Source organism: Meriones unguiculatus, chromosome 20 (genome assembly GCF_030254825.1).
Source record: "Meriones unguiculatus strain TT.TT164.6M chromosome 20, Bangor_MerUng_6.1, whole genome shotgun sequence".
NCBI classification, from domain to species: domain Eukaryota; kingdom Metazoa; phylum Chordata; class Mammalia; order Rodentia; family Muridae; genus Meriones; species Meriones unguiculatus.
Genome location: NC_083367.1, coordinates 32427979 through 32443650, shown reverse-complemented (window position 1 = coordinate 32443650; position 15672 = coordinate 32427979). Strand labels below are relative to the sequence as shown.

Below are 15672 nucleotides of genomic sequence, written 5' to 3'. Positions count from 1 at the left end.
CTGAGACTCATACTCCAACCAAGTACCATGCATGGAGATAACCTAGAACCCCTGCACAGATGTAGCCCATGACAATTCAGTGTCACGTGGGTTCCATAGTAATGGGAAGAGGGACTGCCTCTGACATGAACTGATTGGCCTGCTCTTTGATCACCTTCCCCTGAGAGGGGAGCAGCTTTACCAGGACACAGAGGAAGACAGTGCAGCCACTCCTGATGAGGTCTGATAGACTAGGATCAGAAGGAAGGAGAGGAAGACCTCCCCTATCAGTGGACTTGGAGAGGAGGATATGCGTGCAGAGGGGTGAGGGAAGGTGGGATTGGGAGTGGAGGAGGGAGAGGTTTATGGGGGGGATACAAAGTGCATAAAGTATAATTAATAAAAAAATAAAAAATAAAATAAAAAATAAAAACTTAATTAAAAAAGTTAGCAAACTGCAATGATTTTCAAGTGATGTTAAAACAAATTATAGATATGTTAGTTTAAAATAATTATAATACATACATACAATGTCTATATGAAAAAAATCTGTCATAGTTCTAGGTCAAGCTGTCAGCATCAATACATTCATTCTTTCTGGGGGTTACAGAAAATAAGCCTTCACCCTACTCTTCTACAGGACATCTAACGTGCTTTGGCCATAGCCTCTTGATTTGACACTTTACAAAAAGTCAGCTCAGTATCCAAATGAGTTCCCTAGTAAGGGGAACAGGGACTGTCTCTGGCATGAACTCTGTGGCTGGCTCTTTCGCCACCTCCCCCTGAGGGGAAACAGCCTTGCCAGGCCACAGGGGAGGACAATGCACCCAGTCCTGATGAAACCTGATAAGCTAGGGTCAGATGGAAGGGAGGAGGACCTCCCCTATCAGTGGACTTGGAGAGGGGATTGAAAGAGAAAAGGGAAGAAAGGTGGGATTGGGAGGTAATGAGGGAGTAGGCTACAAAGAGAATAAGCTGTAATTATAGGGACTCAATGACTGGCTCTTTGGCCTCCCCACCCCCCCGAGGGAGGAGCAGTCCTGTTAGGCCACAGAGGAGGGCTTTGCAGCCAGTCCTGAAGATACCTGATAAAACAGGATCAGATGAATGGGGAGGAGGTCCCCCTCTATCAGTGGACTTGGAAAGGGGCACGGTGGAGATGAGGGAGGGAGGGAGGGGCTGGGAGGGAATGAGGGATCGGGACACGGCTGGGATACAGAGTTAATAAAATGTAACTGATAAGAAAAAATAAAATTAAAAAAACAAAAACAACAACTCCCCCTACCCACCTAGAAAAAAAAAATCTCTGCTTTTAAGGATTCCAGTTTGTATTGGGACCACCAAGATTATCCAACATATTCACTCATTTTATTTAATTAGTTCAGCAAAATCAGTTGTTATTAATGGTGTGACATACTCACTCAAAATTGAGAGGTTTCAATAATTACAGTGAAGACACATTTAGGGAACGATTATTTTGTCTACCACAAAACTGTAGGGAGACAAAAATGTGAATTAAGAGATTGTGAGAGTTAGGCTTGGCCAGCTCAATTACTAAGGCTCCTGATCCTGAATCTGAGAAACTGTGAGAAATGACATTGTGAATGTTAAAGATATGTGATGAGCAGAATCATGCTAACCAGTAAACTTATAGTAACTATGTAATAGGCACCGTATTGAAAGCTTTATGTATACTGACATTTATAACAGTCCTAAGGCATATTGCATATTAAGAAACCAAGGCACATTTGACTAAAATTGGTTGATACATGGTAGAGTTTGGTCTAGGAATCCAAACTCTATTTAAAGAGTTTACAATTAAAGAGTTCACAAGCTTCTTAATAATGGTCATGATCAACAAAAATACATCATGTTAGAATATATTCTGTTGCTATAATCCTATTTTTGTAAGAGAAAATTCTGTATGAAAATTATCTGCAGGTAGAAATTCTGAGTAATTACTTTCATTTTATTTACTATCAACCTTTTAAAATGCTATTTTTGTTAATAGCTATTATTGTCTAAACAAGTAAAGCATCTAAGTTTGTTTAAGATAACCAATCCATTAAATATTATTTTTGTGACCGTGAGGATAATTGCTGATCTGTTTTTAAAATACAATAGAGGCTATGCAAACTTGGAGCGAAACTGCTCAGTGGAGATGCCCACCCAGGCGTGAATTATTTCCCCCCTGTGGCCGAGTGTGGAGCCAGCTCTGACTGGATTGGGGGCTGAGTACTTAAGACAGACCATGAGTTGTCCTGTAAGATAAATGGAGTAGGTGTGACTCAGCCTTGAAAAGTACTGCAAAGCAGGATGCCAAGGTAAGCCCAGATGGAGGAATGGCCGGTGTATAGCACATTACCCCCACAGAAACAAGGCAATTAACAATAGTTATGTCACCAGACTAGTCAAGGAAAGCCCTTAGCACCTCGTAGCTAAATAGTTTGCAACCTTCTTTCTAAATGAAAATGCAATCGACGTTCCAATTTGAGCCATCTCTCCCCTCTACGCACTCCTATGGAACAGTCATGATTGTCTCGGCTGTGATTAATGTTTCTTCCAGGAAGGCATTTAGCTCCAGGGACAAAAGGAAATGGAACAAGAAGGGCACAGCAACCTCAAGGGATGGAATTGCATCCCTAACCAGGGCACCTTTCTGGAAGCCAGACATTAGCTATGCTGTATCTAAAGAGTGTGATGGGAATTTGCTTCATACGGAATTAAATATGTAAACATGCTTTAAATATTTTTATCATCACTTCTGGGTGAAAATGGAAGAAAATGACTGAGAAATTCATTAAAATATCAATGAGAGCATATTGCACAGTGGGTTGGAACACCAAATTTTATTTAACTAAAGAGCATTCAGACTTGACAGCTCTGTCACCAAGAACATGTGACCCCTTCGTAGAGATTCTTGACCTGCCTAATATTTGAGTTTCTCTCACTTGGGAACTGGCATTTGTCATTTCTCAGGTTACTTGTAAGGAATGAGGCAACAGGATGTAGATTCTGCAGGTAGATACTAGTTGCACAAAATACAGATTCACTACCAATTACATTTGTCCTTCACTTCAGTACTGATAAAAGATCTAGAATAAAAGCCCTTTAAAAGCCCTTAAATATATAAATATATATATATAACATATATAACATATATATATATATATATATATATATGGATATATATGGTTGGGGTTTCCTTAGAGGCAGGTACCAAGTACAAAGAGAAGAAATGAGATGGTTGCCATTGTAGAGATTCAGGTCTCAGTGCTGGTGGGGAAGCCAAAGACATGAACTAATCTACGTTTTTGGGTTTCCCAAATGTGTGTTGAAAAGCTGAGGCCATCATTCTCCAACCTTCTGACGGGTGAAAACGGGCCTTGAATGCCATGTATTCAAAGGTAATGGTTCAGCGACGAGAAAGAGATAGCGAGCTACAGACAGCATTATGCTTTCCTATATGTCTAATGATTTCTCCCGCTGAGGGCAGGGTGACTACTGCAAAGCGATGGATGAATCCATACAGTGTCTGCTACTCTCGTAAATTTAAAGAGCCAACAGAGGACTAGACCACACAGCAGCGGATTCCTCAATAGACATCATTACCTTTCACTTCCTTTTGTTCAGTCTGTCCACGAAAAGTAACTGGAACCCAGTAGCCACTAGGCAGCTGGGTAAAAGCAGTCGGAGAGAAAGGAAAAACAACAAAATACTAGTAGATATACCCAGCTTAATTCACCCAAAGGGTGTGAAGGCTGTGAAAGGTGAGTAACCCCACACATTGGGATCTTGGAATTTGTTAACCACTGGAACCATTAGAAAAGCTCATTTTTAAATGGGACAATTTAAAGAGACACTCCCATTTCAATAATAAAGTATGAGCACTAATAAATTTATGAGATCAAATCTCTTTGGCTTTCTAGGACGGCAAACTAGTTTTGATCATAGAGTCTGACCTCTCAAGAGGTATAGCCCCTAAGCACCATTCATTCTCTATCTAGTTACTCTGAAATGCAATGTTTATTCAAAGAAGCCATCATTAGAAGTCCTCTGTGTGGTTAAAGCTATCCTTCACAAATGGCATTTTCCAAGTAGGGTAAAGCCTCTCTTGCCTCAGTAAACTTGTTTTTTAGCTTTTTCTTTTCTTTCTTTTTTTCTTTTTTTTTTTTTTTTTGGTTTTAAATCTCTAAAGATGGGATGTGGGAACAGTTCTCATCATTTCACAGCAGTTTACGCCAATGACTTTAATTTGCAGTGGATCTCAACACTACACCCTCACTCTGTATCAAGATTAGGGATGCTTTCCAGTAGCTGCTGGGGCTGTGAATGAAACTGTTCTCAACACCCAGGCCCCAGGGACCATCTCTTAGTCCAGCACGTTTCTCCCTTCAGCTTTTCACCCGCAGGTGGCAGCAGCGGGCTCCAGAGCGGGTGTCTACAGGTAACTGCTGCCAGATCTGGAGTGTCACCAACCAGGAAGGGCACAGAACCAGCAGGATGGCCCATGAGGTCCGGTGGACAAGTGCTTAAATTTCGTCTCCTCCTTCCTTTGCTGGGAAAGCAGTCGCAAGCGGCCACAGAAAACTCCCGCATTTCCCCTCGATTCCCTAAAATTCCCAACTTCAAGCCGCAACTCGGTCGGGTCCCCGAAGGAGGGTCATCTTAGAAACTCTGCTAGCTGCGACACTTCCTGTCCTTGGGACCCTGGTGCTGAGCACGGGGCGGTGGGTTGGCGGCCACTGCGTCCTCTTGGCTCCGCCGGCTCTCTGCTCCACAAAGGTTTTTTTCAGTCAATGCCTTGACTGCACCCCAGTTTTATTCCACCAACCCTCTTCCATAACCTTACTTTTAGTCCCTTGTCCCCTAAGCTCGTTCACATATACAGAGATACACACGCTCACACACAAACACACATACACACTGCTCCTGGCTGGGCCGCCTGAGCAAGACCAACAACCAAGCAAGCAAGCCACAGCCACGCCGCCGGGACTCCTCCTGCCCGATGCCTCGCGGTATCCCCGGGTCCACCCCGCCGCAGCTCCGGCGTGCCGCGACACCACGCCCGCAGCGGCCAGCCAGGGCTGCAGCGGGCTACAACCTCGGAGAAGTTACTGCCCGGGGTGGGGGGACGGAGGGGCTTTGGAGGAGGAGGAGGAGGAGGACCGGTGCACACGGGCGAGGGGAGGGACTCCGCTCGGACCCCGCAGCCGCCCCGCAACCCGGGAGCGCCGAGCCCCGCCGCGCCGCGCCCCGCCCCCCTACCCCGCCCGGGCCCGCGGCGCGCGGAGCGCAGAGCAGCCGCGGACGGTGCGCGGGGAGGCAGGCGGCGCCCGGCGCGCGTCTCTGCCGCCCCCGGAGCCCGCGCGCGCGCGGGGAGGGAGAGAGGGGCGAGCGCGCGTCGGGCGGGCGGCGGCCGCAACTTGGCGGGCCAGATGCCCCAGGGCGCGGCGGCGCTGCCAGCCTGCCGCTGCCGCCCCTGCGGGCCCGGGGCGCGTCTCCTTGGGCGGCGCTGCCCGCGGCGCGCGGCGTGTGCAGCGAGCGAGTGGAGGTATGTGTGGCGGGCGCGGCTGGAGCTGCCGCCGCCGCCGCCGCCGCCGCCGCCGCGCAGGCAGGTCCTAATGCCTGTCACTTCCCAGGACACTGGCAGCGGCAGCCCAGAGCCCCCGAGCCCTGGGCAGGTTTGCCTGTCCTTCCCCGCGATCTGATTGGATAAAGTGGGGGCTCGACGGTGGCCGGCGTGGGACAGTCTGGCTGTGGCAGGGGTCTCGGAAACCATGGGTTATTGCAGTGGCAGGTGCACGCTTATCTTTCTCTGTGGCATGCAACTGGTAAGTGACGCTTGGGTCCTCTTGTTCGGTGGCGTGCCTTTGAGAGAGTGGGCAGGGAGTGTAGTGAGAGGTCTGGCGTTGAGCAGGACGGAAGGAAAAAGAGAAGAGAAAAGGTGACTTGCACTACCTGTATTTAAAACGATTTTAGGGGTGCAGGAGAAGTGAACCACTCTGCCCACCCCCATTCCTGTCCCTCTAAAGACAGTTTTGCAGGTGCGGATTAAACTTGTTATCTTTAATTTCTTTAAGGGAATCGAAATGAAGCTTTTCTTCTGTGCTTGGCGTTCCTGTTAGTGTAACAGGGTGGTTGTCCTATATATTTCAGTATATATGTGTTACGTGGAAATACAGAATCTCAGACTTTTCTTTATATACTTGTTTTGCAGAGTCCTTATTTATTGTCATTTGATTTTTTTTTAAGGAAATATATCGTCTTACAATTTTCTTAAAAAACTCCTTGTTTAGGGCAGACGATATTCTTACAGCATTCTGAGCTAGAAAGCCACAGTGAGTTCTAAAAGTGTGTACATTGGAGAGAAATACTTGGATAAACTCTGTTAACACCATTGCCACGGAATGAACCAGTAACCTTTAAATAATAATTGCTGCAATTCCAAGAAAAAAAATACCTTGTCTTCCATTAAGTATGGCATTGCCAGTGAAATAGACACTATTGTCTGATTTCTCAGGATGGAGGGTCCAGTGTACTTTTTGAGGAATGTCCTTTAGTTGCCAAGAAGGCAAGAAGGCAATAATGCCTCTGAGTTTCAGTTCCTGAGGGTAATGGAAGCAGGGGATGAGGGGAAGGTAGGGGTGAAAAATTACCACACTGGCAAATGGTTAATTTGAAGTGGGAGGCGCTTGCTTCCTTGACACCAAGTAGCTTTCCATAGGAAGTGTCCATTAATCTAAATAATTACCCTCGTTGGTTTTCTAAAGGGTGGGAGGTTGTAGGATGGAGGACAGTTATTGAAAGCCCAGTCCTTAGGCAGTGCTTAAAAGAACAAGAACTTGCTGTTGAAACTGACAGAAGAATATCTTAAGTTTTCTTCACTGTTTATCCGTTGCGAAGACCAGACCAAGAGAGAGCTTTATTTATTTATTTATTTATTTATTGATTTATTTATATTTAGCTAAGGTAGAGTTTTGGGGGTGTTTCTGCCTTGGCATTTTTCCCCCTGAGGAAAGTTCTCTGATGATGTATTCTTGGGTGAATTATGTGCTATGGACTTGGTTGTTAGAAAAGAAGGAACTACAGATATAAATTTGGGAGTTTTATGTTTTCTCAGTGCTATGTACACCAGCTTCTATATCTCTACCATAGATCTGTGTAAGTTTGCAGCACAGTACTTTTGCCATTAATGAGAAGGCTAACCAGAGTTTACTTTGTCGGACTACCTATACAGCACATATCTTCCAAGTTGTATTGCTTTTTCCAAACATTTTTAGTTTTGTATATGCTTCCAGATATGTTATTTTCAGTTTTATGTGTTACAACTCAACAGCTGTTACTGCTGAGTTACAGCTGAGCATAGGTTGGTGGGTAGAACATTCTTCCGTCCTTTTCAGCTGAAAACATGCAAGTTAACTCCGAATCATTTAATGTAAGAGGGTTTTCATTAATATAGTAGAGCGGTTATATATAGTAGGATCAAATGACATTTTGTGTGGTGGATATAACTTCTTAAAGTCATTGGAAAACGGAAATGTGCTAACGAGAAAGCTAAATGTCCAAGCGTGATACAGCTGTAGTTGATTCCTGTTTGTGCCTGTGTGCATGTCCGTGTGCTTGTGTCTACACGTAACCATGGATTCTAGGGGAGCTACAGCATTTCATGGAGAAGAAGCCTTAATTATGGCTAAGTTCTCCAGCCAAATCGAATTGCCTGTAAGAAGGAAACACTAAGCCTAGGCAAGTGCACATTTGGGTCCGGGGAAGTATTTCAGGGTCTATGAGAATCGTGGTCCTTTTCCATTCCCACTTCTGTGTCACCAGGCTAATATAATTAGCAGCCATGTTAATGCAGAGGCAGAACAAAAAACAAAGGACAAAGAAAATTAATTGTTTTGATGGGGTGAAATACTCACAGCCTTTAGGGTCTAAAAGATTCTTGTTAATTGTTGTGCTGTAGAGATATTTATATACTTTGACATAAAATAAGTCTTTCAAATAGTTGTAGAAAACCCATGAGTGGAAATAAATGTGTTTTTTTCCTATCCTTATAGATATAAAGTGTGGATGTATTTTTGAGCAAGTCTGAGATAATTTTATTTTACATGAAAATCAGATTCCCATCATAAGTTTTGACTTGTGCATCATTGACTGACAGAAAAGTTCACCAAGTTTTGTTGACTTCTGAAGTGTTTGGCATTTGAACTCTTTTTACTTTCATAAACACACCACAGATTTACCAAAAGTACTGGAAACCAAAGATACCTTAACTTTATATGCAGAATGCTCTGTTTTAGTTGAAAATTTTCATCAATTTACAGCTAATCTTAGAAAAGGTATCTTTAAGTACTGTAGAAATAAAGACCTCATTTGACTGGTTATTTTCAGAGCAGATGTGGTATTTTAGATACTTAACATGTGAAGAACAGGGTCAGAATCTCCTCATGCATTTTATGGTTAGGAGTTTATATCCTTGCTGTGAATTATGTCATATTAATATAATATACTATACAGAGTGGAAGCACAAATAAACATTTATTATTTAACTATCTGAAAATCAGATTGTAAGATAAATGACAATTCTGCAGTATGATAATTCAATCTAAAACTTCCATTCAATGAGAAAGTGTCTGCAAGTATCAGAAATTGAAATCTCCGAGCTATGTGGGTAAACTGGCTTCAGATATCGGGGTGATTCTTGTAAGGAGAAGTGTGATTTCTAGGAAAAGATTTGCCACATGGGCAGAATCTCGAAGTTAAGCTCATAATCGCTAGAATGTAATTTCCTTGTTATCATTCCTGCCTTCATTGCTCAGAAACTGAAGATTTCAGATAGTAGCAGGAATCATCACTGTATTTCCAGTGATGTGTTTAGTCCTATGGGCAAGAACAATTTAGCTTCTTCTTTACAACCTCAGGCAGCTTGTGAAAGAGTCTACCGTTTATCCCCCAGCTTTTCTTTAAGTCAAAGACTACTTTATACATATGTTGGAAAAAGTATTTTAATATTTCCCAAAGGGGGAAAATAACTTGGTTATAATATGAAAGAACATAACTGATTTTAAATCGAAAACCCAACTTTCTTCCCAGGTAAGGGAACTTCAGATCACACGCATTTTGGGGATGTCAGAATACTGTGTTGGGAAGGACTCTATGTCTCAGAAACTACTGAAAGGACGTCTAGGCTTGCTTTCATAGATTACCACTTGAAGATGGCATTCTTGCCATGTGATGTATGAGATATTGTGAACTTGGAGCAGGCGCCACACACAAACAGGTTAGCAGCAGCGTGTACGGCTGTGTGAAACAGCACACTTGAAAATGCACAATGACAGTTGCTTTTAACTGTACAGCTGTCACGCACACTTAATTCAAAAAGGGCACATGTGCAGATGTAAAGAAAACAATATTCCTTCCATTATAGAGCACTGTGCAGTGTTCACCACTATTTGGTGGGATTTGATTACTTTGGAAAAACTGAAGCTGGGACATGAAGTGTAGGTGGAGTGTTACGGCGACCTCAGGGTGCTGCCTTTGACATGTTGTTCACAGGCCTAACTCTTGCAGATGACTGAAAATTCCCATATGACACTTTAGAAAGTTGTGAAATTGAAACATCCCAAGATGGTTTCTAAGTTGTAGAATGGCTTTTCTTGTTTGCAATGTTCTCTACGCACGTACAAAAGCATTTTTGGTATATCTTTTAGCTTAAAATACCCTTTCATTGTAATTAAGCATATCTATTTTTTAATCTGATGTTTGCCAAGGAAAGTATACAGAATTCTCTTGGTATTTACCCTTCCGCCTTTCTTTTGAACAAATTGTTATGCTGTTATATACTCCATTGCAATAAGCCTACTTGTGCAGATCTCCTTCCCTCCTTTCTTATACCAAGGCTTGGATAGGCAGCACTCTCTGTGAGGAGGGTTAGCGTGTTCTCTGGTGTGGAGCCCAAACATAGGGACTGTTCAAGGAAAATGACTGGCCGTTGTCACCTACTTTCCTCCACGGTGCTTCTTACTTTGGGGTCTAAATTTCTACTTACCTAACCAAAAATTTTAGCGTAGAAGTCAAGGATACCTTGAAATAGGAAGTTTGCTTTGAAAGTAGAATGTTTATAGATATATTCTTCCATATATATATAAATAAATAAATAAATATATATATATATATATATATATATAATTACAGAGACAGAAACAAGTTTTCACACCTTTGTCTTTATAACTGAAATAAAAATATTATAATTTTAGTATAAGTTGCATTACATATTGTTATATTTTACAGGCCCCCGTAGTTTTGCACACAATGGTAGATTTTTAAACTAATGTTGATAAAAATGAAAATTATTCTTTTCAATTACCTTGTAACACACAAGCATCAGAAGTCAAACTGACATATAGGAAAAGTGTTCTCCTATATCCTGCTGTTTGCGACCACTTCCCTGTGGAAACTTGAAAGCTCTTTTTCGTAGCAGAGTAAAATACAATAATTTTTCACTTAACTGTGGAGCAGATTTTGAGGAAAACATCATTAGGTCATTTCGTTGTGTGAACATCATAGAGTTTATTTACAGAAACGTGCACGAATCACCTGCTACATAGCAGGTGGTATAATATTGCCTTGGTCTGATATGTGTCTGCTGCTAAATGAAACATTTCAGACTGTGTGGCTGTATATACACACCTTTGGGGCAGATGTATTCCATGCATGGTTCCTTTTATAACACTTCTTTCATAATAGTGGTCGGATGAAATAGAATTTACACCTAAGGTCTCTAATCTATAATAAGTAAAAATTTTGTAATATGTTTTCTTACCATCCCCAAGAAATTGGAAGATGTTTAAGAGTTATGAAAACAACATGAAACAACATTATTTTCTATTATCAGACTTGGTTGGAAAGTGAAATTAACAGACTGTTTTTCTCTTTAGTGTTCCAGGTGTATTCAGATAGAGAGGCTGTTAATGCTTAGGAAAATTACTTACTTCATCTTTCTGAAAACTCTATTTCCCTTATTTTTTGTATTAGTTCAAATAAAAGGGCATACGTTCTAATGGATAGGAGCATCTAATTCTTATTATTCAGTAAGCCGCACACTTTTTTTTGTGAGGTTTTTGAACCTGAAATAGGAAAGGGTAGCCTCCAACTGTAATAATTTTCACTTTTTAAATTACTTATAGACCCCGTGTTAAGGTTGGTGTCTATTAAACACATAATTCAAAGTTACAAAGAAATTCATTTTATGTGTGCTTTCAGACAAATTAGTTCTTAAATTGTGTGGCTTTGTAATATAGTATCCTTTAAAAATCTAGTTTTGATAAATAGTTAAACAGTAATGAAAACTTACATATTCATTTAGAGCTTGCTAGAGACTAAATACTATTTTTACTACTCTAAAATTTCCTGCAGTAATCCTATGAAGGAGGTAACAACTGTTAAGATCATCATTTTACAGAGATAAAGAAGGCTTTAAAGTCATCCCTTAGTGTGGCAGAAGATCTTGGATTCAAGCCCAGGTATATAGGACTTTTTAAAAACTTTTGCCTCTCTTTCTTACTGACTCTCTTCCATGTAAGAAAACAGTATCAATGATTTACATCAACTACATCCTTATTGCCACAGTACTGCTATGGCTTAGAAAGCAATGCGATTTTAGGACCCATCCCTGAAATCTGTCTATTCAAGAAATCTAAACACAAATATGACCTATTGGCGCATACCTCAATAAGTTAAATTAAATCTGCCCGGGTTGAGTATCCTGTGCTGTTTTATGTGAAGGCCAAGTTCACCAAAATCACACAAAGCTTATTTGTGGTATCCTGGTGAAATAATTTCTGCCTCTGTTTCTGTAATAATTACAGTTGTCATTTTTGGCTAACTTTTGAGAGATAACCACTCATCGCAGTTTGGAACATTGATATGAATGCTTACAACTTATTTCATTGGAAGAAGCAATGCGTTCTTAAATGAGTTGGTTAGTTAGTTAGTCAATTAGTTAGTTAGCTAATTAGTTTTTAAAATAAATTCTTGACAGAGAAGCAATGCAGGACACTGTCAATTGGTTTGGGGGAGAGGCCAATCTGCAGATCTTAAATTCATCTATGACACCATTGAATGGGAACAGTTACTGACCGTTGGTGGAAGGGACAGAGAAAATAGGTTATCTATCTATCTATCTATCTATTACAATTTATTCACTTTGTATCCCCACTGTATCCCTACTCCCTCCTCTCCTCTTAGTCCCTCCCACCCTCCCTCTTTTCCTCCTATGCCCCTCCTTTAGTCCACTGATAAGGCAGGACCTCCTCCCATTCTATCTGACCCTAGCCTATCAGGTCTCATCAGAACTGGCTGCATCATCTTCCTCTGTGGCCTGGCAAGGCTGCATCCTCAGGGGAAGATAATCAGAGAGCTTGCCACTGAGCTTATGCCAGAGACAGCCCCCGTTCCCCTTACTAGGGTAACCACTTGAAAACTAAACAGTTTATGGTCTTCCTCTGAGCAGGGGGTTGGGAAAATAAAGATAACAACTTCAACAAATGATGCTGGTATAGTGGGATGTCTACATGTAGAAAAATGGAGATAGACCCATATTTATCACCCTGCACAAAAGTAAAGTCCGAGTGGATCAAAGATCTCAACCTAAAACCAGACACACTAAATCTGTTAGAAGAAAAAGTGGGGAAGAGCCTTGACCTCATTGGCACAGGAGACAACTTCCTGAACAGAACACCAACAGCACAGGCTCTAAGATCAACAATAAATGGGACCTCATGAAACTGAAAATAGGTTATTTATAATATGTATAAGTGTGGTAGAGAACACTTCTTGAAATTAAATTTTCATTCATGCTTTTATAAAGCCTTGTAACATGGATCTCCCAGTCTTCCCTACTTTTTCTGATTTCTTAGGTCTGGAGAGAAGCCAGATAATCTAAATTTCTAAGGAATTCCAATTTGTTCATGTCTGTTGCCTTTAAGCTGACTTCAAGTGCTGCTGGCCACTTAATGGTGTTCATAAGGACATACATATGTTCTTGAAAATTTCCTACCCAACTGGAGAATGAGGTCATTTCTTCTTTTGACTTGTAACTGATGTGAAAGAAAGCTTTTCTTTTGGACAGACTATGCCTGCTTCTCACTTCTAGCCCAGTCCTATTCAGAGGTTTAAATAAGAGGCATGGAAGGTCTTTTCACGGTTTGCGTGCCTTTTAAATCAATAGGGACATAGACGAATCTGAAAGCAGCCCTCTGCTTGGCAATGCTGGAATGGAATTGGATTATTTACTGGCGAAGTCCCCTGTCCAGATAACTCCTTCTTGTGCTAAGCACAGCCTTGAAAGAGAAAGGAGGGAATGTGCCGAAAAAAGCACAAGGCACAAGGTTAAGTCAGAAGCCAGATTGTTCTCTGTCCAGTCTGGTGCTTCTGTGTTGTTCATGCCATTTTTAGGTTTGCTTCTGTTTCCTCATTTGAAAAATGGGGCAACTAATTCCTGACCCATATTTTTTGAAAGCTGCTCAGAAGAATCCAGGGGAAGAAATATACTTAAAATATAACTGTAATTATTACTGGTTTGATCCTCCGCATTTGCTCATCTAGGGATCCTACAAGTCGTTTAAGTGTGGTTATGCACTATCGCCATTTGCATCAAAAGAGCTGCGGCCCTAGTGGCAAAAGCTGGTATTGCTTAATACCAGCTTTTTTTTAATAGCTGGTATTATTAAATGGACCTTTAGTCCACCTACCTACAAATTTGGAAGGCTCCATAAAGAAGAATTGTAACATTAGCTGCTAGAAGTTAGAAATAAAATTTAAAAATACATTTATTTTTTAAAAATATAGTTAAAATATATGTCTGATCAATATGTAGATAAATATTTTATCAAGTCTTTGAGAATTTCATGCATAGTATCTTGATTATAATCATCTCTAAATCTGTTTATAACCCTTCCAAATCCACTCCACTTCCCCACCATCTGCTGACTTTGTGTCCCTCTTTTTATTTTAATAACTCAGACCAATTTGTGCTGCCAGTATAGTTTTGGTGGGGCCATTAACTATAGCCTGGTAAAAACCTACTTGGGGCTATAACCTTAAAGAAAACTGACTCTTTCTCCCATAGAAACCATCGGCTGTTAATGGATCTGCATATTGTTAAGTATTAGTTGAGAATTGAATTTGGATTTCACGAAAATCCCAGCATTGTGCAGTGTTTCTAGAAAACTGTTATGAACACTTGAGAAATATTCTACTGACCCAAAGCTCTTTTGTTTTTCTATCTCGATCCCCAGGAATCAAAGCATATGTTAGCATAGTAAGGGTTCCATAAATCCTGCTTTAAAGGAACTCTGCTTAATTCTACTTAATGCAAATGACATTACAAAGTGCTTGCAATGATGTAAGAAAACGAGTTTGTTATAGTTGCTACTTATGTTCCATGGGAATAGTATTCTCAGCACTAGTTTTCAGTAAAATATTATTCTAGGCTAATGATATGTCTAATAGTTAATACTAAATTAATTGTCTAAATAATATTTAAAGGTTAAAATTGAGCATGGAAACAGCTCAGCATATTTCTAACAAATAATAATATATAAAATAAATGCCTTATCTCATATTACCAAATATCACGTGGTTAAAGGAATAGAACATCATTTACACAGCGAAATACTACTCAGCTACCAAAAACAAGGACGTCTTGAGATCTGTAGGCAAATGGAACTGGAAAATGTTATCCTGAGTGAGGTAAGCCAAACTGAAAAAGTACATTCACGCACAGTAAGGGCTCACTTGATAGATGGATATTAGTCATAAAGTCTAGGATAGGCATGCTACAATCCACAGTCCCAAAGGAGCTGCGTGACAAGGCGCACCCAAGGAGGATGCTTGAATCTCACCCAGAAGGGGAAATAAAACAGCCATTGGAAGTGGATGGAGGGAGGTAACTGGGCAGGAGAAGGGATGGAGATGGGTGCAGGGTCTGGGTTTAGGAGAAGAATTGCTGGGAAGAGTCAGGTAAAATAAAGAAATTGGAGGTAGGAGCCATCTTTGGGACTTGCCAGAGACCTAGGATAGTGGAGGCCCCGGGAAGTTTATGTGGTGTCACCCTAGCTGAGACTCGTAGTAGCTAGGGATATGGAGCCCGAACTCTACCTCCTGTAGCCAGGCAGGGCTTCCAGTAGAGGATAAGGATGCTAACCCATTCACAAAAGCTTTAGACCCCAAATTTGCCAAGCCTAAAATATGTGCAAAGAGAAAGACGGAACAAAGATTAAGCGAACTAAAGACTCGCTCTACTTGAGACCCATTCCATGGGAGAGAACCAATCCCTGATAATGTGTGATTATAAGTGACTGATAATGTCACTCTGCTATGCTTGTAGACAGGAGCCTAGCATAACTGTTCCATAGGGGACCAACCCTCTTCACTGAGGAGAAGGAGAGGCCAGAATGGGGAAAGAAGTGTGTGAGGGGAGAGGACGTGGAGGAGAAGAGGGGGACTTTGATCAGGATGTAAAGTGAATAAAAAATATTAATGGAGAAAAAAATAGAACATTTTTTTTTTTTTTTGCAGATAGTTGTCTATTGCTTATTACGTTTACTTGGTTTTCTGGGAATTATGCTTCGATTACCAACTTGGCAGTTAAGGTAGGGTAAGAGTTAGGGTTTTGAAAGTGGGTAGATG

The 15672-nt window shown here is 41.2% G+C and overlaps 1 protein-coding gene across 4 annotated transcripts in view; it reads left to right on the top strand.

Moving 5' to 3' along the window:
• The first annotated feature begins 5283 nt into the window (after positions 1 to 5283).
• Nkain2 (sodium/potassium transporting ATPase interacting 2) overlaps positions 5284 to 15672 on the top strand; it is a 1138750-nt gene continuing 1128361 nt past the window's right edge. The window contains exon 1 of one of the 4 annotated variants that reach the window (XR_009587866.1): positions 5284 to 5813. Coding sequence is in view for 1 of the 4 variants with exons in the window: in XM_060373153.1 (XP_060229136.1) it covers positions 5760 to 5813 (54 nt within the window). In the remaining 3 variants the exon portion in view is untranslated. The remainder of the gene's footprint in view (positions 5814 to 15672) is intronic. The other 3 variants (XR_009587867.1, XR_009587865.1, XM_060373153.1) reach the window with 3 other exon arrangements.